The sequence below is a fragment of the Ahaetulla prasina genome, chromosome 17 (genome assembly GCF_028640845.1).
Source record: "Ahaetulla prasina isolate Xishuangbanna chromosome 17, ASM2864084v1, whole genome shotgun sequence".
Lineage (NCBI taxonomy): Eukaryota > Metazoa > Chordata > Lepidosauria > Squamata > Colubridae > Ahaetulla > Ahaetulla prasina.
In genome coordinates this window covers 5103301-5130336 of record NC_080555.1, presented here as the reverse complement: position 1 = coordinate 5130336, position 27036 = coordinate 5103301, and the positions used below count along the sequence as shown (strand labels likewise).

Genomic DNA, 27036 nt, shown 5'->3' with positions numbered 1-27036 from the left:
GGAAGGGAGTGGGGGGGTGGGAGAAAAGGAAAGATGGGGGGGGGAGGGAAAAACAAAAGACGCTGGATTTTTTTTTTTAATTAAATTATGTGTGTGTACATATTATAAATACTCTGATTTGTGTATAGGCGGTTATACATTCATAGAGAGCTCTATTACTGAAAGAATTAAAAGAAGGCCAATGCAGCCTCTGGCAACTATTTAAGTCTCTGTCCTCTGATTGACAGCCCGTTTTCGAGGAATTCGAACTCACTGCCAGCCAGGGAAGAAGATCCAGCTAGATAATTTTATGTATCATTTACTTATGATCGCCGCTGATGTTTGAGGGGGTTAGGGGCTGCCACAGAGAGGAGGAAGGGGGGGGGGGTCAAGCTATTTTCCAAAACACCAGAAGACCAGACAAGGAATAATGGATGGAAACTGAACAAGGAGATTCAACCTGGAAATAAAGAGGAATTTTCTGACAGTGAGAACAATCAACCCATGGAACAGAAGCTGCCTTTGGAAGTTGTGGGAGCTTCATCCCTGGAAGCTTTCAAGAAGAGACTGGACTGCCATCTCTCAGAAATGGTGTAGGGTCTCCTACTTGGGCGGGGTGGTGGTGGACTAGATGACCTACAAGGTCCCTTCCAACTCTGTTAATGTGATATGGCCACCTATCTCAAGGTTGTGACTGCAAGGCAGAGAAAGGGGAATTAAAATATTAAAAATTTTCATGAAAAATCATGAAAAAAGCTGTATTTTAGAAGCCTCAAACAGAAAATCCGATGTAATTCCTGACCAAGCTTCGATGTAGCTTTCCTATCCCACTTTTTCAAAAGCCAAGGGTCTTTAAAAAAAAAAAGATTGAAATGAGAGGAAGGTTGATATTCCAATAAACCTTTTTTTTTTTGGCAAAGCAGAACTACTTGGGACAAGCATTTGGGTGCCCAGAATAAAAACAAAGAAAAACTTCGAATAAAAAATTAGAAAAAAAATGTACCCAGATATACGAGGGTTTTAGAACCAGAGAAATGGGAGTGGGGAGAGAGAGGAAGAATTTTGCAAAAATAACCACAAACTGCTACAGGTAGTCCTTGATTTATGACCACAATTGTTCCGGAATTTCCACTGCTAAATGATGCAGTTGTTAAATGAATCATCACAAGACTGTGGCATGATTTTACAACCTTTTTTTGCTGCTGCTGAAGAAATGGTCGTCAAGGCGAGGTCAGTTTCCAAACAGATCTGCTAAAACACCAATCCAACATTGTGAAGTAGGCATTTAAGCATTTCCGATTTATTTACACAACACAAAACAAACAATAAAGCAAAAACTGTTGCAGGGAAATTAATACTCCTCCTCCTCCTCCATTTTCCACTGGACTTCTTCTAGGGCCTTTTTTTGATAGCAGAATAGCTCACGTCTCGTCTTCGCTCAGCAACATGTTCGGTATCCCCTTTGTAATGGGAAATTCCCGCCCAGTATCTGGACATTTCAGAATACCTTCGATCACCTCCACCTAAAAAAATGAAAAAAATGGAATCAGTGGGAAAGAGAAAGAAAGGAAGGAAGGAAGAAGAAGGAAGGAAGGAAGGAAAGAAGGAAGGAAGGAAGGAAGGAAGGAAGGAAGGAAGGAAGGAAGGAAGGAAGGAAGGAAGGAAGGAAGGAAGAAAAAAAGAAAAGGAGGAAACGAGAAAGGAAAGAAGGAAAGGAAAGGGAGGAAGGAATAGAGGGAAGGGGAAAGGAAAGGAGGAAAGGAAAGGAAACGGGAAAGGAAAGAAGGAAAGGGAGGAAGGAATAGAGAGAAGGGAGGGAAGGGGAAAGGAAGGAAAGGAAAAAGGAAAAGAAAGGAGGAAAAAAGGGAAAGAAAAGGAAAGGAGGGAGGGAAATGAGAGGGTGGAAGAAAAGGGAATGAAAGGGGAGAAAAGGAAAAGAAAAGAACAAGCTGCTGTTTTGGGACAAACGGGATTCTCCTGTTCCGTGAATTAAGGGACAAACGGGATTCTCCTGTGTTCCGTGAATTAAGGGAGAGCGAAATGATTCCAAACCTCCATTAAGACATGATGCACTTTCCGAAGAAAATCTTCATTTTTCTCGTAGTCGGGGATGAGCTCGGAGGGAAGGTCTGAGCGATGACCCAACTGAAAAGGGAAGGAAGATCAGCTGTCATTTTCAACCGCTGGCTGTGATTGTCTCCTACCAATTAAGCCTCCAAGGGCCATCTGGCTTTTCCTAAACGGCCATACGCACATGCCCTGGGCAACTGGCAAGAAAAGAAATATAAAAAGATGCCCACGTTTGAAAAAAAATACAAGGCAGGGTTAATAACTCCCTGTTCTGGTCCACCAACAGCTTGCGGAGCTGGCAGCAGAATTGGACAGTGAGGAGGCTGGGGAGGACAATGGGCCAATCCTGGAGTCAGGGGAAGGCCCGGATGAGGGCTCTGCGTCGGACGCAGAGATGGGGCCAGGGCCATCTGGGAGCGATGTGCAGATTCCGGAGCTTCCAGAGGCGGACAGCAGAGAGGCAGAGGAACAGGAGGAGCCTGTTCCTAGTGCACGTATGAGAAGAGCTGCCAGAAGGCAAGAGCAGCTAAAGCAAAAAGGGGCCTCTGTGGCTCAGACTGGTAAGACAGTCTGTTATTAACAGCAGCTGCTTGCAATTACTGCAGGTTCAAGCCCCACCAGGCCCAAGGTTGACTCAGCCTTCCATCCTTTATAAGGTAGGTAAAAGGAGGACCCAGATTGTTGGGGGCAATAAGTTGACTTTGTATATAATATACAAATGGATGAAGACTATGGCTTGACATAGTGTAAGCCACCCTGAGTCTTCGGAGAAGGGCGGGATACAAATGCAAATTAAAAAATAATAATAAAAAAGGACGACTCAGGAGTAAGGCCAGGAGATGATTGGCTCCTCCCATAAGGCTTAAAAGAGGAGCAAAGGCTCTTGGGCTCTTTGTAGGAAAGCAATGTTGCTACATTTGTTTCTAGTCGGCTTCTCTTGTTTCTGAACTTTATGGGGCTTTGCCAATAAAAGCCTTTCGCAGGGTACCAAAGAAGATAAAGGTTTGTGATAAGCCCGAAAGACTTGTTTTGGACTTAATTTGGACTAAGCTGGGAATGAAGTAGTTCCCAGCTGTTCTAATAAAATATGTTTGTTTAGGGCTGATTGTGTCTGGTAATAACTACTTGGGCCTAGGCCACAACACCCTCAGCTGCCTAGAGGAAGAAGGAAGAGCTGGAGGCCTTTCTCCTTCTGCACCCCAATACCTGCCGAGGACTTACACTTTCGGCAGCGCCCACCAGAGCTGCCCATTCAATTTTGGGCACCATCCGTGCCGTGAACTCTGGATTGAAATCGATATCGTTCACTTTCACCTCTGTAGCCTGTGGGCAGAAAAGAGAAAATGGTCAGTCTTGGGAAACCCTTAAAACAAAGATTATGGTCCAATTAAGCAGGCTGCAACGCTTATGGAGGCTGCGCTGGAGTGCCACTTAAACAAATAAACGAACAAACAAAGAAGCAGCCAAGCAGGCAGGGGATGATGGGATCGCAAGCAGGATGCTGCACGGTCCCTTTGCTATAAATTGGGAGGCTCCCATGTCAGATTTGGGACTACCAGGCCCATCTTTAAAGAGCCAGTTCGTTGTTTTTTTTCCTTTCTGCTGAAATCTAACACAGTGGTCTCCAACCTTGGCCATTTTAAGCCTGGAAGACTTCAACTCCCAGAATTCCCCAGCCAGCTTTTCAATTCTGGGAGTTGAAGTCCTCCAGGCTTAAAATGGCCAAGGTTGGAGACCACTGATCTAAGAAACCTTAAAAGGAGGGGAAGTTGGGGATGATGGGAGTTGTAATCCAGCGCAGCTGGAGAATGCAAAACTGGGGGGGGGAGGAATTTGACTGGGGGATGGGAGCCAGAGTGCAGCCCCTAGCAGGACTTAAATGATGGGCTATGTAGTCCAGCCTGCTGGGAAGTATGGGTTGGGGAATCAGCCCCGGGGGTGGGAGGGGGCGCTTTGCCATCCTCGCTTACCTTTATGAGAAGGGGGAACCCTCCACCGGGCCGCACGCCTCGCACGTGCGAAGTGAGCATGTTGTGGGTCAAGAGTTTCATGGTGGTTGTTTTTTTTTTCGGTCCACCGAGCGAGCAAGGGAGTTTACACGTGCAGGGGGGTGGGTGGGGAATCCCTTCCGGGCCGCTTCCGGTTTGGGGGTAAACAAACGCCGCCGGGTTTTTCGCTCATTTCCGGCGCAACTTGTGCAACGCTCGGTTGGGTCCCCCCCGGAAAACGCGGCCCGCGTGTAATATGGTTCCGTTCTGCCAAGTCCCAAATAGAATAGAATAGAATAGAATTTTTTTATTGGCCAAGTGTGATTGGACACACAAGGAATTTGTCTTGGTGCATATGCTCTCAGTGTACATAAAAGAAAAGATACCTTCAACAAGGTACAACATTTATAACACAATTGATGATCAATATATCAATATAAATCAGGATTTATAAAATAAGGATTGCCAGCAACAAGTTATAGTCATACAGTCGTAAGTGGAAAGAGATTGGCGATGGGAACTATGAAACGATTAATAGTAGTGCAGATTCAGTAAATAGTCTGACAGTGTTAAGGGAATTATTTGTTTAGCAGAGTGATGGCCTTCGGGAAAAAACTATTCTGGTGTCTAGTTGTTCTGGTGTGCAGTGCTCTATAGCGTCGTTTTGAGGGTAGGAATTGAAATGGATTGGTTTTGGTTTTTTTGGTTTTTTTTTGTTTTTTTGGTTTGCAAAAAGCGGGAAGATTCGCATTCGGGACCAGCGATGGGTGCGATGATAAAGAGGCTACTTACCTTTGCCCAGCAGAATGACTTTGGGCCAGCAACTCTCTTGCTCTCAGTCCAAATCCACCTCGCAGGGTTGTTGTAGGGAAGGAGCCTTATATGCTGTATGTTCGCTGCCTTGAGTTATTTTTACAAATAATAAAGGCAGGATTGAAATAAATTAAAAAAAACCTCAAAGCACCAAACATACAGTATATAAGGCTCCTTCCCTACAACAACCCTGCGAGGTCTTTCCTCCACCTATTTTCTCAAAAGCAACAACCCTGCAAGGTAGGTTGGACCAGTCAATTGGTCCAACCTACCAGTAAATTTGCCCAGTGGATTCTGAAAAATAAAAAAGAGCCAAATATGCTTGCAAGCCCAATTGGAACAAACATCTTGCCCATTTTTTCTTGTCCAATAGAAAGTCCTCGAGTTATGACCACATCTGAGCCTATAATTTCTGTTGCAAGGCAGTTGTTAAGTGAGTTTTGCCCACAGGTTAGGCCCTTGCTTGCTACAGCGGTTAATTCAGTCACTGCCATTGTTAAGTTAGTCACACGGTTGTTAAGTGAATCTGGTTTTCCCCCCCCCCGCCCCCGTTGACTTGGCTGGTCAGAAGATCACAAAAGGGGATCATGACGTGACCCCAGGACAATGCAACCGTCATAAATATGAGTCAAATTGCCAAGCATCCGATATTTGATCACTGACCACAGGAATGCTGCAACCGTCCTTCCCAGGTGTGAAAAAAACTGTGATGCCACTTTTTTTCAGCGTCACTTTTTTTTTACCTTCAAACGATTAAACCGTCACTGAATGAATGGTTGTAAGTCGAGGACTACCTGTAGCTGATCCTTATCCAACAGCACGGATAAATGTTACCTACTCTGAGATCGTGAAACTTTGGCAAACTTTGGAAACTTTGGCAAGAAAACATCCAAGCTCAGGCAAGCACCAAGGTCCTCTCGTGAACTTGGACTACAAGCCCCATCAGGCTGTCCCTGCAAAGGCTAGGAATGGGAGGATTTGACAAGATGCCCACACGAAGCGTAATTAAATTTTTTTTTTTTTAAAAAAGGACCAAGCTTGCAACCATGTATATATTTATTCATACCCCAAATAATGCAATTCCCAAACGGATGCAAAGACCGATTGCAATTCCCAATTGTTATTATTTCTTGCAAATATATATATATATATATATAGGTTTAAGAAGATAATACCATAAATGAAATAATTGCATTCCTAATCTTTTCTCTTCCTCCCAGTCACCGCCCCCCCCAAACACATCCCCTCGAGGCGCGTGCACGGTCGGGGGAGACGCGCGCGCAAGGAAGCCCCGGGGCGCCGGAGAGCGGCCGAAACTTCAAAAGGTTTGCGCGTTGCCATGGCTGCCGTCACTCACGGGATTTCCATGGCAACGGGGTGGAACCGGACGGGGGCGCTGGGGCGAGCTTGTTGGGGAACCGGGGCGGCTTCCCTGCTTGCAAACGGCGGGGTGACCCGGCGGGCCTTCGCTTCGGGAGCCGCGGCCATGGCGGCCCTTAAGGTGAGTGCAAAAAAATAATAAAAAATAAATCCGTGCAAAGCGGGGGGGGCATTGATGATCGTGCAATTTGCACGCTTTTTTGGGAGGGGGGGGGATTTGGCCTCTTGATTTGCAAACAGCTGCGTGCAAGAATCCCCCCCCCCGTGCAACGACCTCCAAAGAGGGTTTAGAAAGCGCCCTCCTTTTTGCAAAGTCACCGTCGTGCAAGGGGTCGGTGCAAAAGGACACCAGTGTCATTTGCACGCTTGGGAGGAGGGGGGAAGGTTTCGCTGGGTTGCAAACCTTGCCATATGTTGGATACTCAGCATAGCTAAGCCAGCATGTAGCTTTACATATGAACATAGCTTGGGGGGGGGAGGTTTCGCCTCCTGATGTGCCAACAGCTGGGCATAGTCACACACACACATCCCCGTTGCAATGACCTTGAACTGGGCTTAGTCACTCCCCCGTGCCTGTGCAAGGAGTCCGTTCAAAGGGACACTGCTAATGGTGCAATTTGCATGTTTTTTTGGGGGGGCAGTTTTCCTCCTCTGTCAACAGCTGGGTGCAAGGACCCCCCAAAAAACAAAGGTGCTAATTGAGTGACAAATGATATGCATGCCATCTTTGATTTGATTTGATGAAATGCGAGGCTGCTGTATAAACTGGGTTACAAACCTTGCCATATGTTGGATACTTTAGCATAGCTAAACCAGCATCTAGCTTTACATACGTGCATAACTAAGCCAGTGTAGGAATTTAGCACCCATCCCCCTCCTAGAAGAATGATATTTTAGAAAATATTTAAAAAGGCAGAGTATATTTCCCTGGATGAGAAATGGAGAAACATGTTTTAAAGACAAAGCAGCTTCCTGACTCCCCCCCACCTTTGTCAATGGGCCATTAAAGCTTCAGCCAAGCTCACTCAATCCCCCCACCTTCCTCAATGGACCATCATTTGCAACACAATAGAACAGAAACTCACCACATGGCAAGGCTCAGGCAAGCTTGAGGGACAACTTACAATGTTAGCTAAGACCCCCCACCCCCTGGGAGTCTGACAGCCAATCAGGGTACTCTTCTTGTGCCCCAGGAAATTCAAAGCTCAGAAAAAGCATAAAACCAGGGAGCACACAGGATCTCAGCCCTTTTCTGTTCAGGATCTCAAGCCATGTGATCCTGGCCACCATTAAACCATCTTTCCAAGCAGCCTCCATGTTTCCAGTGTCTTTCTCCCCACTTGGAACTGAACCCAGATGGATATTTCTTCCAACACCAGCATGTGGCTTTACATATTAATACAACTTATATTCCATTCTCCTGAAACCAACCTATTTCAAAATGTAACCTATAATTTATATACAGGCAAGTCCTCGACTTTGAACCGTTCTTTGACTGACCAAAGTTACAACAGCAGCGAAAAATGTGACTTATGTGACACTATTTTCAAGAGTTAACGACCGTTGCCGTCTCCCCAGGGTCACGTGATCAAAAGTCAGGTGCTTGGCAACAGACTCGTATTTATGACGGTCGCGGTGTCCCGGGGTGTGTGTGTGTGTGTGTGTCACGTGATCCCCTTTTGCGACCTTCTGACAAGCAAAGTCCACCGGCAAGGCAGATTGGCTTAACAACCGGGTCGCCAACTTAACAACGGAAGCGATTCCTTTAACAATTGTGGCCGGAAAGATTGTAAAACGGGGCAAAACTCACTTAACAAATGTTTCGCTTAGCAGCCACATAAATTTAGGGGTGGGGGTGGCGGCCTTCAATTGCGGTCGTAAGTTCAGGACCAGCTGTAGAAAGGAAAAGAGTATAAACAGAAGTTGTGGGGGGGTTCGGGTCATGTGATCCCCTTTTGCAACCTGATAGGCCAGACATGCTGACTGGGGAATTCTGGGAATTGAAGTCGGGGTCGCTGCTTTCTTTTGACAGGTTGGAGACAAGCTGCCCAGCGTGGAGGTCTACGAAGGAGACCCTTCCAACAAAGTGAACCTGTCCAGCCTTTTCAAAGGGAAAAAGGGCATTCTTTTTGGGGTGCCGGGTGCCTTCACCCCCGGTTGTTCCAAAGTGAGTAAGAATCTTATTTTAGAATTGAAAATTTGAAGTCGGAGGCGGGTGGTGGTAGTGGTGGTTGGACTAGATGACCTCCAAGGTCCCTTTCAACTCTGTTACTGTTACAGAGAGCGCTATAAGAGGGCGTTGGTGCCATCGGCCAAACAGTGCCAGCTGGCGACACCCAGGGGAAGGGCCTTCTCTGTGGGGGCTCCCACCCTCTGGAACGAGCTTCCCCCAGGACTTCGCCAACTTCCTGACCTCCGAACCTTTCGCCGCGAGCTTAAGACACATCTATTTATTTGCGCAGGACTGGACTAGATTTTAAATTCGAATTGGTTTTAATGGGGATTTTATTATTTTATTATCATCATTTTAATTATTCGGCCAATTATAATAAGTTTTTTAATGGATGTTTTTATTTGTATTTATATGTATATTTTTATCTGGTTGTTAACCGCCCTGAGTCCCTAGGGAGATAGGGCGGTATAAAAATACGAAAAATAAATAAATAAATAAATATAAAACTTGAAACAAAGTTTTGAGAACTTTGGTAGTCCTTGACTTACAGCAGTTTTGTTTAGTGACTGTTGAAAGTTACACTTGCAGCAAACAAGATTGTAAAACAGGGCGCGACTACTTAACGACTGCTGCATAGCTGAGCAACAGAGAGTTCCCCTCCCAATTGTGGTCATTAATTTGAGGAATGCTTGAATCTGTTTTCAGCTATAGAATACTCAAAAGAGGACGCTGCATAAAGAAACTTTGCAGACAGTCTTCCACGTACAACAGTTCATTTAATGACTTACAAAGTTACAGCGGCCTTGGGGGGAAAAAGTGACTTACGACCATTTTTCACACTTAACGACCGTTGCAACATCTCCATTGGTCGCGTGCTCAAAATTCAGGCTGACTTGGCAACTGTTGCTTGATATAGTGTAAGCCGCCCTGAGGCGGGATATAAATGCAAATAAAAAAAAAACTGACTTGTTTTTACGACGGTTGCTGTGTCTTGAGGTAGTGGGGTCACGTGATCCCCTTTTACGACCGTCAAGCAAAGTCAACGGGAAAGCCAGATTCACTTAGCAACCGTGTTGCTAACTTAGCAGCTGCGATGCTTCGGTTAACAACGGTGGCAAGAACGGTGGTTAAAATGGGCCCAAAATTCACTGGACCAACCGTCTCTCTTCGCGAGACAGATTTTGGGCTCAATTGTGGTCGTAAGTCGAGGACTATCTGTAATTCTTTTTCGTTTTGTGCCCGATGACAGACACATCTACCCGGCTACGTGGAGAAAGCGGGACAACTAAAGGGCAAAGGAGTTGAGATCATCGCTTGCTTATCAGTCAACGATATCTTTGTGATGAACGAGTGGGGAAAAGCTCACCATGCTGAAGGAAAGGTAAAAAAAAAAAAGGTGGGGTAGGATAGGAGATGCCCCGCACCCGTTTAATTTTTCCAAGCCACAAAGCATTGGGGGTACATCAAATGTTTCTCAACCTCGGGAATTTTAAGAGGTGCGAACTTCAACTCCCAGAATTCCCCAACGGAGAATTCTGGGAGTTCTGTAGCCAGCATGCTGGGGAATTCTGGGAATTGAGGTCCACCTGGCTTAAAGCATGCTGGCTGGGGGATTCTGGGAGTGGAAGTCCACCCACCTCTAAGCATACTGGCTGGGGAAATCTGGAAGTTGAAGTCCATTTGTCTTAAAGCAGCTGGCTGGGGAATTCTGGGAATTGAATTCCACCCACCTCAAAGCATGCTGGCTGGGGAATTCTGGGAGTTGAAGTCCATCCATCTTAAAGCAGCTGACTGGGGAATTCTGGGAGTGGAAGACCACCCATCTGAAAGCATACTGGCTAGGGAATTCTGGGAGTTGAAGTCCATCTGTCTTAAAGCAGCTGGCTGGGGAATTCTGGGAGTTGAAGTCCATCCATCTTAAAGCAGCTGGCTGGGGAATTCTGGGAATTGAATTCCAGCCATCTTAAAACATGCTAGATGGGGAATTCTGGGAGTTGAAGTCCACCCATCTTCAAGTTGCCAAGTTGGAGCCGCACCTTGTTTTGAAAAGGTGAACAACATCTGGGAAGATCGAGGGAGCCTGCAAATGAAAGTACATAATCAGCCAAATCTATTTCATTTTGCTCTTTGCAAGATTATGCAAGATTCCTCGGTTTTATATAACCGAATGTGATTCATAATTCATCGGGCGGGTCGCCAAATGTCACAGATGGGAAGATTCAGAGAAACGCTATCTTGGCAACTTGGTTTATATCAACCTGCCCGCCCCCACCTCCCCGCTCTTTTCCTTTGCTTTATGTACACATTCTGGAATTTATTTGTGGCGAGATTTATTTCCTTCCCCCAGAGCAGGAACCCAACACGAGTCTACAAAAAATGCTGCCAAATTATATTTCTTCATGTTGCCAGAGAGGAAGAAAAATATCTGGGTTTTTTTCCTTTCCCATCGGCTTGATGTTTTTCAGAGATGTCGGCTGCCATTGTCTTATTTTTCTGCTGCCGCCTTCCTTAGGTTGGTATAAAGGTATGTGCGAACGACCTTGGGAGACAGGAGGAAAACCTGCAGATTTTTCGGCTTTGCATGGTTCCGTCAGTCCCAACCGTATCGTCCAGGTAGTCCTTGACTTACGACCACAATTCAACTGCTAAGCGAGACGGCTGTGAAGTGCCCCATTTTACGTCCTTTCTGGCCACCGTTAAGTGAATCGTTGCAGGGGTTAAATTAGTCACACCGTTGTTAAGCGAATCGGGCTTCCCTCGTTGACTTGGCTTGTCAGAAGGTCACAAAAGGCAGATCGCGTGACCCCGGCACACTGCAGCTGTCAGTGTGAATCAGTTGTCAAGCATCACGTGACCATGGGGATGCTGCAATGGAGAAATTTCCTGACAGTTAGAATAATTAATCAGTGGAACAACCTGCCTCCAGAAGTTGTAAATTGCTCCAACGCTGGAAGTTTTTAAGAAGATGTTGGATATGCCACTTGTCTGAAATGGTCTATATTACGTTATTCTATTCTATTCTACCCAATTCTATTATTCTATTCTATTATTCTATTCTTCTACTCAATTATATTCTATTATTCTATTCTGTTCTATTCTATTATACTACTCAATTCTATTATTCTATTCTATTATTCTATTCTTCTACTCAATTCTATTCTACTCAATTCTATTATTCTATTCTATTCTTCTACTCAATTCTATTCTATTATTCTATTCTATTATTCTACTCAATTCTATTCTTCTATTCTTCTATTCTATTCTACTCAATTCTAGTCTATTATTCTATTCAATTCTATTATTCAATTCTATTATTCTATTCTATTCTACTCAATTCTATTCTATTATTCTATTCTATTATTCTATTCTATTATACTACTCAATTCTATTATTCTGTTCTATTCTATTCTATTATTCTACTCAATTCTATTATTCTATTCTATTATTCTACTCAATTCTATTCTATTATTCCATTCTATTCTATTATTCTACTCAATTCTATTCTTCTATTCTTCTATTCTACTCAATTCTAGTCTATTATTCTATTCAATTCTATTATTCAATTCTATTATTCTATTCTACTCAATTCTAGTCTATTATTCTATTCTATTATTCTATTCTATTATTCTATTCTATTATACTACTCAATTCTATTATTCTGTTCTATTCTATTATTCTACTCAATTCTATTATTCTATTCTATTCTTCTATTCTTCTATTCTATTCTACTCAATTCTAGTCTATTATTCTATTCAATTCTATTATTCAATTCTATTATTCTATTCTATTATTCTATTCTATTATACTACTCAATTCTATTATTCTATTCTATTCCATTCCATTCCATTCTATTTTATTCTATTCTATTATTCTACTCAATTATTATTCTATTCTATATTCTGTTCCATTCGATTCCATTCCATATTTTCTGTTCCATTCTATTCCATTCCATATTTTCTATTCCATTCCATTTGATTCCATTCCATTCTATTCTATTCTATTCTATTCTTATTTTCTTCTTCTATTCTTTTGATATAAACGGCTTCTTTGACCTCCCCTTCTTCCAAACCAGCCAGTCCTCTCTTGTTGCCTCCTAATGCAAAGAATGTGAGTTAATGAACCGAGAGGGTTGGGCAGAGGGCGAACCCTCTGGGAGAAAATACATTTTAATGGATAATTGGGGCAGCTTTTGTAGCTGCTTGCTTGGAGCTCCAGAGGGAGTTTCCCAGAAAAACCTCTGAGCAACTGAAACAGCAATGATTTCTCTGCCCGCCCCCCCCAAGGGCAAAATAATTTGATTTTAAAATTGCTGCATGGTATGTGGTTTGCCCCTTAGCTACTACCACAACCTTAGGAAAACATGCCCGGTGTGTGCCATCATCATGCCCAGACAAATAGACTGGGGTGTTTTTCCCTTCTTTTCTGGGTTTTTGGTTTGTTTGTTTTTTGCCTTTAAAACTTTTCCTGCAAATAATTTGGCTTTTTGTTTTTTTTACCACCCGGAAGAGAAAACGAAGAGGCGCTAAACCCCGGTTGGGAGAGAGGCTAAGAATTTGCTCCATATTGTGATTTTTTAAACTAGCGTTTGTTTGTTTGTTTTCTTGTTTTCGCAGGTGCGTATGCTGGCTGATCCAACAGGGTCTTTTGGGAAGGTACGGAAATACCTGGCGAGATGTGGGGGTTCGGGCTCTGGACTAGGACTGGGGAGACCCAGGGTGCTGGGATTATGGATTTGGACTGGCTCAAAGTCACCCAGCTGGCTTTCATGCCTAAGGTGGGACTAGAACTCACCGTCTCCTGGTGACTGGCTCAAAGTCACTCAGATGGCTTTCATGCCTAAGGCAGGACTAGAACTCACCATCCTCTAGTGACTGGCTCAAAGTCACTCAGATGGCTTTCATGCCTAAGGCAGGACTAGAACTCACCATCCTCTAGTGATTGGCTCAAAGTCACCCAGATGGCTATCATGCCTAAAGCAGAACTAGAACTCATCGTCTCCTGGTGATTGGCTCAAAGTCACCCAGCTGGATTTCATGCCTAAGGTGAGACTAGAACTCACCGTCCCCTGGTGATTGGCCCAAAGCCACCCAGCCGGCTTTCATGCCTAAGGTGAGACTAGAACTCACCGTCCCCTGGTGATTGGCCCAAAGCCACCCAGCCGGCTTTCATGCCTCAAACAGAACTAGAACTCTCCATCTCCTGCTTTCAAGTCTGGTGCTTTAACCACTAGACCAAACTGTCTCAAATCTCCCAGACGCTGAAGGTCAACCCCAATTTTGCTTGTTCCCACAGGCCACGAACCTTCTCCTTGACAAGGACTCCCTCCGGGAATTGTTTGGAACGAACCGATCCAAAAGGTCTGAGAGCCAGAAATTGCATTTTGTGTATGTGTGTTTGTGTATGTGTATGTGTGTGCGTGTGTGTGGTGCCTTCCCTTGCAAAACCTGTATAGCATCCTTCGACCGACAACCATCATCATCATTTTCTTTTAAAGATCCTGTAATCCCTTGTGGGGGTGGAGTCTTGGGCAACGGAATGGAGCTGAGTGTTTTGCTGGCCGGATGCCTTTCCTGTTGCCAGTGCGGAGTTTTGTTCAGCAGATATATTCTCAGTGTGGCCTAGAGAGAGAAATTTCTGCCTCTACCTAGGATCAAATTCACAGCCTCCTGATGGTCAGAGCTCCACCGCTAGGCCACCGCACCAACTCTACAACCACAATGGAGCCCCCAGATTTCTGTTTGCTAAGTGAGACGTTTGTTCAGCGAGTTTTCTCCCATTTTATGACCTTTCTTGCCAGGTTGGTTAAGTGAATCACAGCCGTTGTTCAGTTAGTGACAGGGTTGTTAAGTGAATCTGGGTTCCCCGCTGACTTGGCTTGTCAGAAGGTGGCAAAAAGTGGTCACATGACCCCGATGGGGTCATAAATATCTATATTTTGATGGGGTCATAAATATCTATATTTTGATCACGTGACTGTGGGGTGGCCACAAAAGTCATAAGTGTGAAAAATGGTCGTAAGTCACTTTTTTCAGTGCCGCTGTAACTTCGAATGGTCACTAAACAAACTGTTGTACGTCGAGGACTACCTGTATTAAATTAAAAAAAAAAAAACAAGCCATCGACGGACACATAGAGGTAAACCACATTTACATACCCTTCAAAAAAAACAAAGCTATTTCTACAAAGCTGGGTTGAATCTTCTCAGCTCTACCTTGATTCCTTCCTGCACCTCCAAATAAGACCTTCTCAATCCATAAATGCAAAATCTTTCATCTTTTCCAACAGTTGTTTTTCTTCCCACCTCCCTCCCTTTTTTCGCCCCCCTTTTTTTTCCAGGTTCTCTATGGTGGTGGAGGACAGCATGGTGAAGTCCCTCAACGTGGAAGAGGACGGGACGGGACTGACCTGCAGCCTGGCCAGCAACATCGTCTCCCAGCTGTGAGGCCCAGAGAGGCCCATTGCTGATCTGGTGGGAACCCACCTTATACCGCCACCAGTTGGTTCCTACAGGTCCTTGAAGTGTTTTGAAATTGGCTCAGGATGACGCACAAGAGATGGGAGTTGTGTGTGTTTACGTAATTATGGAGTCCTGGGTTGCTCTGTGCTTGGTTTCCTTGCAGATGTTTCATTAACCAACTAGGTAACATCAGCAGTGCTAGAAGGAGTGTGGGGTTTACTCTCTGTTTATATACTAGTCGCTTTCCTTGTAAATGTTCTTGTTAGTTCCTTGATTAGACTGTTTATTGTTTAATTGTCAAGAGTTGATAGTGGCAAGCCCTTTTATATAAAGAGAGCAAACCCCCCCACACTCCCTTCTGGCACTGATGATGTTACCTAGTTGGGTTATGAAATGTCCACAAGAAAACCCACCAAGCTCAGAGAGCGCCAAAGGACTCCACAGTATCAAGCCTGAGCTGGAAATATTCTCTTCTGTTGGCTTACGTAATTCCTTTAGCTTCTTCCCTGTTCCTCTAACGGCAAATAAATCGTCTGAAATAAAATTTGAGATCTCAAGTCTGTTTTTTGGGGGGGTTACTTTGTCTTGGGAGAAAGGTGGTAAACCCTACAAAAATCCAGCCACACTCCATCCTTCACTGGTCTGTTAGATGCTCCTTGTTGAAGTTGTGTCCGACCCATCGCGACCCTCATGGTGGACCACGTTCCTCCAGGCCTTCCTGTCCTCTACCATCCCCTGGTGTCCAGCCACCTCGTTCTCTGCTGTCCCTTTCTTCTTCTTTTGCCCTCCATCGTTCCCACCATGAGGCTCTTCTCCAGGGAGTCCTTCCTTCTCATTAGGTGGCCAAAGGATTTGAGTTTCCTCTTCAGGATCTGGCCTTCTAGAGAGCAGTCAGGGTTGATCTCCTCTAGGACTGACCAGTTGGATGGCCTTGCAGTCCAAGGGACTCGCAGGAGTCTTCTCCAGCACCAGGGTTCAAAGGCCTCAATTCTTTGGCGCTCAGCCTTCCTTACGGTCCAACTTTCACAGCCATCCATTGCAACTGGAAAAAACCATTTTATTTATTTTATTTATTTACGATATATGTAAGTATCATACAGAAAGGTTATATAGTATATAAACATATATATGAGTAAATATTAGGAGGTATGAGCATATATATATATATATAGGAAGAAGAAAAGAAAAACAATAGGACAGGAACGGTAGGCACGTTTGTGCGCTTATGCACGCCCCTTATGGTCCTCTTAAGAATGGGGTGAGGTCAATAGTAGAAAGTTTTAGGGTAAAGCTTTTAGGATTATGGGAAGAGACCACAGAGTCAGGTAAAGTATTCCAAACACTGATGATTCTGTTACAGAAGTCATATTTTCTGCAATCTAGATTAAAGCGGTTGACATTAAGTTTAAATCTGTTGGTTGCTCTTGTATTATTGCAATTAAAGCTGGAGTAGTCTTTGACAGGAAGGACATTACAATAGATGATTCCTTGAGTTAAACTTAGGTCTTGTCGAAGGCGACGGAGTTCCAAGTTTTCTAAGCCTAGGATTTCAAGTCTAGTGGGATAAGGTATTTTGTTGTTTACAGAAGAATGGAGAACTCTTCTTGAAATATTTCTGGACACGTTCAATTGTATTGATGTCAGAGATATGGTGAGGGTTCCAAACAGGTGAGCTGTATGAGTTAATTCTCAGCTGTGCTAATAAAGTTTGTTTTGTTTTTACATTGACTTGAGTTTCATTCTTACATTGACTACTTGGGCCTGGGTCACAACGAGCATCTCAACATCTTTTTTTATAGTGCGGTGACCAAAACTGGGTGTTTCAAACCTTCCCAAGAATGTGGATTTGCACCCATGTATCTAGTCCAATTCTAGGGTTTTATTTGAGGCCGCGTGAAGCGTGCAGAGAAATTGTCTGAATTTGCGAACAGAGACCCCGGTTTGTGGTGGAAAGCCAAACCAAATAAATAAAAACACTTTTCCTGACAAAACAGGAGGCGGCAGTTGTGATGACTCTACCGTTTGAGAAAACGTTCTCGCGTGGGCCCCGACCGCAATTTGTGTCATTTTCCAGCAGCGAGTCAAGAAAAGTGCCATCCAGTCTCCGGACGCTAGTCCTAGCAAAATTCTCTTTTTTTTTTTATTAAAATGTTTTACCAAGTTTCTGCAAATTCTCCCTCCCGCCCCCCGCCCCCCCCGACTTCCTGGAGCAAAATACAGGATATAACATTTAACAGTCATAAACTAGACTACACTAACTATCCATAGTCTCCCCTCCCTCCCTTGGAATCTTAACTCCCTTTTTATATATATATAAAAAAAGAATACAAGTACAATTCTTACATTCTATTCATTCATAAGCTGTTTGATACTTCTTAATCTGATACTTGTTTTGAATATAATCAATCCATCTTCTCCATTCCAATATGTATCTTTCTTGTGAATAGTCTTTCAAATACACTGAAATTTTTGCCATCTCTGCTAAGTTTGCTACTTTTAATGTCCATTCTTCAATAGCAGGCAATTGTTCCTTCTTCCAGTATTGCGCTACCAATAGTCTAGCTGCTGATATTAAATTTATAATCACTTTACTCTCTATTATTGTACAATCCGTAATTATACCCAGTAAAAACAACTGCGGAGTCAACGTTTATCTTCTTTTTCAAAATATTTTGCATAATCCACCAAATTTTTATCCAAAATGATCTGGGCTGAAACTTCTGCAAGACTCCTATATTTTTATTTCTGCGAATGATGGCATCGAAGAGAATTTTGCTTCGTAATTTAAGATTATACTACAAAGCAAAATTCTCTGATGCCATCGTTCGCAGAAATAAAAATACAGGAGCCTTGCAGAAGTTTCAGCTGGCTAGGTTTCATTTTGAGGACTTCCTGTCTACTGCGTTGGGAAAGACGAGAACCGCGGAGGGTGTAATTTAGAAGTTTTGAAGCAATCCAGCTTCCTCCTTGCTTGTTTCTCCCCCCCCCCTCCCAAAAAAACCCAACTCAGATTACGGAAGGAAGTTGTAAAACACCCCCAACATTGCACGGGCTGTGCAAGAACGCAGCTCTACCTAAGGCCTCCAGGAGCCTTGGATGGAGAAGAAGACCTCACGTCAAGCCACAGCATGGATGAAGAAGACGGGCTTGAAGCGATGGAGGAATTCGTATCTGGGCCCTTGGTCATCTGGGTGAGCCTCGCTTGGGGTGGGGTGGGGGTTGAGGGGTGGTGGAAGCGTTCAGGGAGGGTTGGACTCGTGGTAGGTTGTTCAGAGAAGATTCTCAACAGAGAAAGAGAGAGAGAGAGAGACCTTGGTAGGACTTCATCTAACCAACCTCTCTCCGTCTTGTCAACTTGAAGATTGGGTGGACTTCAACTCCCAGAATTCCCCAGCCAGCCTGCTTGAAGATGAGCGGATGTCCAACTCGCCAGGATCTGTCGAGACGGCCAGCTGGGGAATTCTGGGAGTTGAAGTCCACCCAATCTAGAATAGAATTAGAATAGAATAGAATTTTTTTTTTATTGGCCAAGTGTGATTGGACACACAAGGAATTTGTCTTGGGTGCATATGCTCTCAGTGTACATAAAAGAAAAGATACGTTCATCAAGGTACAACATTTACAACACAAATGATGGTCAATATATCAATATAAATCATATGGATTACCAGCAACAAAGTTACAGTCATGCAGTCATAAGTGGAAAGAGATTGGTAATGGGAACGATAAGATTAATAGTAGTGCAGATTTAGTCAATAGTTTGACAGTGTTGAGGGAATTATTTGTTTAGCAGAGTGATGGCCTTCGGGAAAAAACTGTCCTTGTGTCTAGTTGTTCTGGTGTGCAGTGCTCTGTAGCGTCATTTTGAGGGTAGGAGTTGAAACAGTTTATGTCCAGGATGCGAGGGATCTGCAAATATTTTCACAGCCCTCTTTTTGACTCATGCAGTATACAGGTCCTCACTGGAAGGCGGGTTGGTAGCAATTATTTTTTCTGCAGTTCTAATGATCCTCTGAAGTCTGTGTCTGTCTTGTTGACAAAGGTGGAGAAACACGGATCTTCTAAATCTAAACCTTTCCGCTTGAACTTGGTTGATGACATTCTAAATTAAACTTACATGATGTAGAATAGATCAACAAGCTTGACTGATGGGAGCTTATTTTGGATGCGGGTCTGGGGGGGCAGAGGAGCTTTGGAGGTCTGGGGTCCCACCAAGGTTGGGCAACCTGTGATGTACCACCCACCCACCCTTCCCTCTTTACATCACCAAATGTTGACTTTTCCCACCATTGAGAGGTAGACAAGAGGCCCAAGTTACAGACTAAAAAAAACCTTAACCTTAAAAAAAACCTTAAACCTTAATGTTTTGTAATGTGTGGACTCCTAACTAGAATAGAATAGAATAGAATAGAATAGAATAGAATAGAATAGAATAGAATAGAATAGAATAGAATAGAATAGAATATATTGGCCAAGTGTGATTGGACACACAAGGAATTTGTCTTTGGTCCATATGCTCTCAGTGTACATAAAAGAAAAGAAAAAGAAAGAAAAAAAAATACCTTCATCAAAGGTACATTTACAACACAAATGATGTCATAGGTTGCAATTTAACCCTTAGTGATAGCAACAAAAAGTTACAGTCATACAGTCATAAGTGGAAAGAGATTGGTGATGAAAAACGATGAGAAGATTAATAGTAGTGTAGATTTAGTAAATAGTTTGACAGTGTTGAGGGAATTATTAACTAAATAATTAATTATTTAGTTAATTAAATTAACTAAAAGAGTGTGGAAGATGGGGCCTTGAATGCTGAAAGATGAGACAGTTGTATTAAAATTTGTTTCATAAATAAATATGAGGGTTTTGGGGGATACAGGATAACAGGGCAAACTCAAGCCACCAAGTTCTGCCAGGCAGTCGTAAAGTGAATCGCCAAGCCCAGACTGGTACTTTTGGATCATCCTTGCCTTGACGTCTTGGCCCAACAGATGCAGACGCTGGAAGAACTGGTGGGCAGGAGCCCCGACCAACTTCCCCAGGGAGAGGAAGAGGCGAACGAATATTTCCGAAAACTGGTTAATGGAGACTTCCTGCATCAAATCATGCAAACGATGTGAGTCACACTCTTTGTCGGCATCCGACGCAACACAACACAGCAAATCTTGGTCTGATAATGTGGTTGAAGTTGAACCCTTGGAGTTTCCAGCAGGATGGGGGCAAGTATAGGGAAGAAATTGCTCAGAATTCTCAACCGGTTACATCCCTCGTGCAGAATTTCCATGGTATAAAAAAACAACCAAAAACCCCCCCATATTTGAAAGATTGACCCGCAATTTTCTTTTTTTTAAAAAAAGACAAAATTAAACCAGGCATTTTCCCCACTTGTAAAGACGATGAGGCGTAGGGAGGTGCCAGGATGAATAATTTGTGTCCTATTTAAAAAAATATAAATAAAAATTAGAAAAGCAACTTTGGAGGCTGGCTGGCTGCCGTGCACCAAGTTTGTGGTACAAGCCTTTGAACTGAACAAATACATTTGCAGACATTGGGTGTTTTTCTGCAGAACTGGGGAGTTAAGTCTTATTTGTTATAATTTGTACGGTAAAAAAAATAGCTTAATTCAAGATGGGCGATTGACAGATTTTAGAGAGCAATTTGCAAGCTTTATTTTTTCTTCCATTTCAAAAAGAGAACACAAATATCTACATTGAATTTGTGACATTCTGGTTGGGGGATTCTGGGAATTGAAGTGCACCCATCTTCAAGCATGCTGGCTGGGGGATTCTGGGAGTTGTAATCTAACTGCCTTTAATTCTCCATTGTGCCTTCCCTAGCGACCAGATTCCTAGAGGACCTCCAACTCCTTGGAAAGGTGACAACAGAGAGGAAGAGGGATTGCACATGCTTCAAATAGTCCTCCAAAGGCTGCAGAATTTCTACAGGGTGAGTCGAACTGGGATCTTAGAATCTGGCACCGTAGCTGGAAGGATCCTCTCGAAGCATAAACTGTTTTCTTTTTCATTTTTTTTTTCCAACCAGGTCAGGATAAAAATGTTTGATGGAAGGTTGTGTTTTTCAACCTTGGCCACTTTAAGCCAGGTGGCAACACACAAAGGACAGACGTTTAGTGGAATAGAATAGAATAGAGCTGGAAGGGACCTTAGAGGTCTTCTAGTCTGGCCCCCTGCTCAAGCAGGAGAAACTATACAGTCTCAGACAAGTAGGTTGACATCTGGCCCATAAGGATGGCACAAGATCCCTCACCTAATCTAAAGTTGTTAGTCGAGTTTAGGAGAGAGATGGAAGCATTTGTACAAGTTTTGGGATGAAGGAACTGTTTCTATGGACTTTTTTTTTGTTATGGGGTTGCTTGCATGTAGTCCTTGACTTACGACCACAACCGAGCCCCAAATTCCTGTTGCTAGGCGAGACAGTTGTTGAATGAGGGGGTTTTTTCCGTTTTACGACCTCTCTTGCCACGGGTTGTTCAGGGAATCGCTGCAGGTGATCCAGTTGGTAACCCGGTTGTTAAGCGAATCGGGCTTTCCCCCTTGAGTTTGCTGGTCAGATGGTCGCAAAAGGAGTTCGCGTGACCCCCGGGACGCTGCGACCGTCGTAAGTATGAGACAGTGGCCAAGTCAGACTGAATTTTGATCACATGACCTGAAGGATGCTGCAGCGGTCGGGGGAAAAATGGTCGTAACTCCCTTTTTTCAGTGCCATCGTAACTTTGGACGATCCCTGTGTATTTTTCTTTTTCTTTTCTTATCCCAGGATGAGCTCCACCAGGTGATCCTTTCCCCACCTCCAAATCTCCACGTTATGGTCAGAGAGCCCTTCACAGGTAATGTTAGCTGGGAAGGAATTTAGGCTGCGATAGATAGTCGGATAAACCAAGGTTAGGTGTTCCCTTTCTTGAAAAACTCACAAGCCACATCCCTCAGCCTGGTTTCACAGCTGCCAGTCTAAGGAGACCTTCTTCCGAATCTAAGAGAGAGAGGGAGGGAGGGAGGGAAGGAAGGATTAGAGGGAAGGAAAGGAAGGAAGGAAAGAAAGAGAGAGAGAGAGAGAGAGAAAGAAAGAAAGAGAGAAGGGGAGAGAAGGGAGGATTATATGGATGGATGGAAGGAAGGAAGGAAGAAAGGAAGGAAGGAAGGAAGGAAGGAAGGAAAGAAAGAAAGAGAGAGAAGGGAGAGAGGGAGGGAAGGAAGGATTAGAGGGAAGGAAAGGAAGGAAGGAAAGAAAGAAAGAGAGAGAGAGAGAGAAAGAAAGAAAGAGAAAGAAAGAAAGGGAGAGAAGGGGAGAGAAGGGAAGGAAGGAAGGAAGGACGGAAGGAGAGGAAAGGGAGGGAAGGAAGGATTAGAGGGAAGGAAGGAAGGAAGGAAGGAAGGAAGGAAAGAAAGAAAGAAAGAAAGAAAGAAAGAAAGAAAGAAAGAAAGGGAGAAAAGGAGAAAAGGGAGGGAGGGAGACAAGAAAGGAAGGAAGGAAAAAGAATAGCAAAATAAGAGAATGACACAGTTAGAAGGGGGTCTTGGAGGTCTTCTAGTCCAACCCCCTAGTCAAGCAGGAGAACCTATACCCGTGATTGCGTGATGGCGAACCTATGGCATGCATGGTGGCACACCAGCCATGGCTCCAGCCTCTCTGCGGGCACGCCAGCCGTTGCCTCAGCCCAGCTCCATCGCACATGCGCACACATCTCCCACTGGCCAGCTGGTCTTCAGGTCTCGGCCGCGCATGCATGGGGACTGGGGCACATGCGCGAGGGGTGCTCACATCGCATTTTGGGGGGTTCGAGCGCATGCCCCCCCCTCACGCGGTGCCCCCACGCCCCATTTTGGCTTCCAGGTTGGTGCAGGCGGCTTTCCGGGCCCAGAATGGGGCACGGGATGGGGGAGCCTCGCGCTGTGACCCCACATCCCGTTTTGGCTTCCATTTTGGGCCTGAAAAGCCTCCTGTGCCAATCTGGAAGCCAAAACAGGGTACAGAGGGGTGGGGCGAATGCGCGGGGGGCACATGCGTGCGGGGGAACCTAGTTAATTGTTCTCACTGTCAGGAAATTTCTCCTTCGTTCTCTATATAATAGAGAATTGAGATGTTGGATTGTGAATGTTTTAACAGCAGCCAGGATTGTGTTTGCGAAGAATTGGAAAAAATGAGAAATTACCATCGCAAGACGAAATTATTAGGAAAATAATGGAGTGTGCAGAAATGAGTAAAATTGGCCTTTGAAATCAGGGAACAGGAAGATAAACAATATTATAAGCCATGGGATTTATTTTATCAACGGCTAGAAGGGAAAATATGCTAAAAAGGATTTGAGAAAGGTTTTTGTAAGGAAAGATTATACAATTGATACAATTGATTCAAGAGGACGGAACGAACGATGTAATAAGATAAAATTTTAATTTAGAAAAATTGACATGAAATGAGAGAATGAAATGTCACGCTTAATTAAAGGATTAATTGATTAAAATATTTAGATATAGTGTATATTAGACGGACAATAGGTAAGATTAGACAAATTAATGATATGTATATGTTGAAATTGCACAAAAGATTTGTAACCAACCCACTGACGCACTGTTTCTGGATTGAAGATGTTTTTATGTTTGTATGTTTTAAAAAATAAAAATAAAATTAAAAAAGGAAATTTCTCCTTAGTTCCAGGTTGCTTCTCTCCTTGATTAGTTTCCACCCGTTGCTTCTTCTCATGCCTTCAGGTGCTTTGGAGAACAGGTGGACCTCCTCTTCTTTGGGGCAGCCCCTCAAATATTGGAACCCTGCTATCGTGTCCCCACACTAGACCTTCTTTTCATTAAAATCTGGGCTGCAAACCCATTTTGTTAGGGGAGAAACAGCAGTTTGAAGAGAAAAAGGAGGGAGAAAAACATATATTCGCAACAAGGGTTTTAATCTTGGTTTTCCCGTTTCAGCGCAGGCCGTTCAGGAGATGAAGAAATTGGTGCAGCTCTTACTAGGAAGTGCCGTTCAGGTAAGCCGTGGGAATCTAGCAACACAGATGCGATCTTTAATCGGTTTATCAGTGCTGGGCGGTCCCCTTGTTGTGCGGGTTTCCTGGGCATGTGCAGAGTGATTTTCCCACACTCTTGGCTCCTCAAGTTAGAATCTCAGTGGCACTGAGTATATTATTATTACTGTTATTACTATTATTATTATTAGTCATCTTGCTGTGGCTGAGTCACTCCTGGGTTTTTTTTTGCCTTGGTTGTTAAGTGAATCATCAGTCATTAAGCAAATCCAGCTTTTTCCATTGATTTTGCTTGTCGGAAGCTGGCTGGGAAGATCTCAAAATGGCGATCCGATGATCCTACAACCATCGTAAATATATGCTGCAGGGCAAAACCATCGTAAATATATGCTGCAGGGCAAAAATCCAGATTTGGATCAGCAGGAACGCTGAGATGGTCATAAATGCGAGAACCGGTCATAAGTCACTTTTTTTCAGTGTTGTAACTTCCAACGGTCACTAAATAAATCGCAATAAATTGAGGATTATCGGTACCCTGTTCATTTCGTTATTGGCTGCAGTTAAGAGAGACGGTAGCAAGGATTGTTAATATCTCTTTTAAAATCTCTTACAAAAATCATTGAAAGGGGGGGGGGAAAAACCAACCAGTGATATTATATTACATAACAGGCTTATTTTAAACTTATTTCCTGGCAATAAAACATACGGACTTTCTGCTACTCGATTCCAGATTCCTAGACAATTGCATTAAATAAGGTTCTTGCATTTTGCTTCTAGATCTGTCGAGTTGTGGTTAATGAGTTTTGTTTTTTTTAATAAAAGAGAGAAGTTGTTGACTTTTTCCCTTGAACTTCCAATAGTGTGAACAGCGAGACGTGTTCATTGGCCGAATCCAGTCGCTGGACATCAGTGTGCAAGCTGCTTTGGCTTCCGCTATCAAAGAGGTAAACAGTGAGGGAATTAAGAAATGTAAATATTTCCATCTGCAAGGGGAGGAGTGAAAAGGCTTGGCTACTCTTAAAGGTTTTTAATGTTTCGGGTGTAAACTGCCCAGAGTTGCTGGGAGAAAGATGAAAGTCACCCAGTTGGCTTTTATAGCTAAGACAGAACTAGAATTCACCGTCTCCTGGTTTCTAGCCCAACACCTTAACCACTAACTAAACCAGGGGTCGGCAACCTTAAGCACTCAAAAGAGCCATTTGGACCTGTTTCCCACAGAAAAGAAAACACCGGGAGCCACAAAACCCTTCCGATGCCTGACTATTTCCTGAGTGGCCACAAAACTAGCATATGTAGTTGAATTAAACATTCTGTTTTCTTCTGAAACTTTTCTTTTCTTGGATTTATCCACGGTTGGCCTACCGGGGGTTGAAAAGCTTAATAAATTGCATGTCGGTGGGTGTCGCACATTGGCAGTTATGATGCATATTTTGAGCGACAAGGAGCTGCAGCAGAGGGATGAAAGGGCCACATGCAGCTCCAGAGCCGCAGGTTGCCGACCCCTGAACTAAACCAAACTGGCTGTTTCATTATTATTTTTTTCCCCTTTCAAAGTTGCTTCTCGCTTTAGGAGTTCTTGCATTCCTTGATCTCTGTACTCCTCTACAAAAATACATTCACTCAGTAAAAAAAATAAATAAATCATAATACGACTTCTAAGCTGAATCGATTTAAAATCCATCCGCTGGGAAAAGGGGAAGAACGCCCTTGAGCCGAACGGAGCCGGAGTTGAATAAAATGCACGTGGATCCCAACGGGGAAAGAATTAAGACTGTCGAAATGGGTGAACTGCAGTTGCTTAGTTATAGCGTGAATCGAATCGCGGACGACTCGCTGTTTCATACAGTCTTGTGTTCCTCACTGCACCAAAAGGAGAGAAATATGGGCTTTCTCTCTGCGCATCCTGTTAATTATTCCTCCCCTGCAGCTCGAAGTGATTTTGCTGCATGCAGTTGGAAAGCAAAAAAAATTGCCGGCGAGATGCGAAAGAGAAAATTGAGGTTCCAGGTCCCAAAGGGGCTTTTTTCCAAAAAGCAACTGGACTTTCTTGGGTTGTTGTTTTTTAGCTCCTTGAAAACCTTTCTTTACTCTTTATTGGCCAAGTGTGACTGGACACACAAGGGAATTTGTCCCTAGTGCAAAAGTTCTCAGTGTGCATAAAACATTGTGACAGACAGACATAGTTCATGATCATTAATTGTGAGATACAATCAAGGCCGAATAAGTTGTAAAAAAATGCTTTTAAAAGTAAAAAATAAAAGGCTCTGATGATCGTGCGGCTCAGCTTTGATCGTCAGAGCCTTTTTTAAAAAACTTTTTAAAAGCATTTTTTAAAAAGAAGCGGCAAGCGGGCAAGCGGGCGGCCGGGCGATTGGGTGGGCATGGGCGGGGGAAGGAGGAATTTTTGCTACCGGTACCCACCGCCATCAGCCGACCTGGTCCGAACCAGGAGCATTTTACCCCTGAAATAAGGGATAAATCGTAAGATACCAATAAGAGAAGGGAGGATGAAAGAGAAGAGGAGAAATGAGAACTGAGAAGATGAGAAAGATGGGAAGGATAAGAGCAATACAGCCCTACTACATGGCGTAAATCTCTTTAGGCCTAAGACAAGGCTGTGGGAATTATAATAAGAATAACAACAGAGTTGGAAGGGACCTTGGAGGCCTTCTAGTCCAACCCCCTGTCCAGGCAGGAAACCCTACACCATCTCAGTCAGATGGTTATCCAACATCATCTTAAATATTTCCAGTGTTGGGGCAATTACAACTTCTGGAGGCAAGTTGTTCCACTGATTGATTGTTCTCACTGTCAAGAAATTTCTCCTTAGTTCTAGGTTGCTTCTCTCCTTGATTAGTTTCCACCCATTGCTTCTTGTCCTGCCCTCAGGTGCTTTGGAGAACAGCCCGACTCCCTCTTCTTTGTGGCAACCCCTGAGATATTGGAACACTGCTATCATGTCTCCCCTAGTCCTTCTTTTCATTAAACTAGACATACCCAGTTCCTGCAACCGTTCTTCATAAGTTTCAGCCTCCAGTCCCCTAATCATCTTGGTTGCTCTTCTCTGCACTCTTTCTAGAGTCTCAGCACCTTTTTTACATCGTGGCGATGTAAAAATGGATGCAATATTCCAAGTGTGGCCTTACCAAGGCCTTATAAAGTGGTATTAACACTTCACGTA

The 27036-nt window shown here is 43.7% G+C and overlaps 4 protein-coding genes across 5 annotated transcripts in view; 2 read left to right on the top strand and 2 right to left on the bottom strand.

Annotated features, from left to right (window-relative positions):
* Positions 1–1210: 1210 nt before the first annotated feature.
* Positions 1211–4179, bottom strand: TRMT112 (tRNA methyltransferase activator subunit 11-2). The gene is made up of 4 exons (XM_058160149.1): positions 4020–4179; positions 3271–3372; positions 2032–2124; positions 1211–1502 (listed from the first exon to the last, which is right to left on the bottom strand). Exons 1-4 carry the CDS (start codon positions 4098–4100, stop codon positions 1401–1403), a joined length of 378 nt encoding a protein of 125 aa, XP_058016132.1. The 5' UTR covers positions 4101–4179; the 3' UTR covers positions 1211–1400.
* Positions 4180–6119: 1940 nt separating this feature from the next.
* On the top strand, positions 6120–15404 carry PRDX5 (peroxiredoxin 5). Of its 2 annotated transcripts, XM_058160146.1 has the most exons (6): positions 6125–6351; positions 8263–8397; positions 9653–9784; positions 13017–13055; positions 13696–13760; positions 14740–15404. In XM_058160146.1, exons 1-6 carry the CDS (start codon positions 6190–6192, stop codon positions 14843–14845), a joined length of 639 nt encoding a protein of 212 aa, XP_058016129.1. In that variant the 5' UTR covers positions 6125–6189; the 3' UTR covers positions 14846–15404. The 2 variants fall into 2 exon arrangements, with proteins under 2 accessions (XP_058016131.1, XP_058016129.1); XM_058160148.1 differs by lacking the exon at positions 9653–9784 and having other exon boundaries at positions 6120–6351.
* A 2344-nt stretch (positions 15405–17748) lies between these two features.
* CCDC88B (coiled-coil domain containing 88B) overlaps positions 17749–27036 on the top strand; it is a 31982-nt gene continuing 22694 nt past the window's right edge. The window contains exons 1-6 of the mRNA XM_058159868.1: positions 17749–18051; positions 19852–19976; positions 20698–20806; positions 21638–21707; positions 23800–23858; positions 24716–24799. Coding sequence (XP_058015851.1) covers positions 17989–18051; positions 19852–19976; positions 20698–20806; positions 21638–21707; positions 23800–23858; positions 24716–24799 — 510 coding nt within the window. The 5' untranslated portion in view covers positions 17749–17988. The remainder of the gene's footprint in view (positions 18052–19851; positions 19977–20697; positions 20807–21637; positions 21708–23799; positions 23859–24715; positions 24800–27036) is intronic.
* The window catches only part of LOC131186379 (calmodulin-1), a 71568-nt gene continuing 63444 nt past the window's right edge, over positions 18913–27036 (bottom strand). Inside the window, exon 6 of the mRNA XM_058159871.1 lies at positions 18913–18962. Within this exon, the coding sequence (XP_058015854.1) occupies positions 18928–18962 (35 nt within the window). The 3' untranslated portion in view covers positions 18913–18927. The remainder of the gene's footprint in view (positions 18963–27036) is intronic.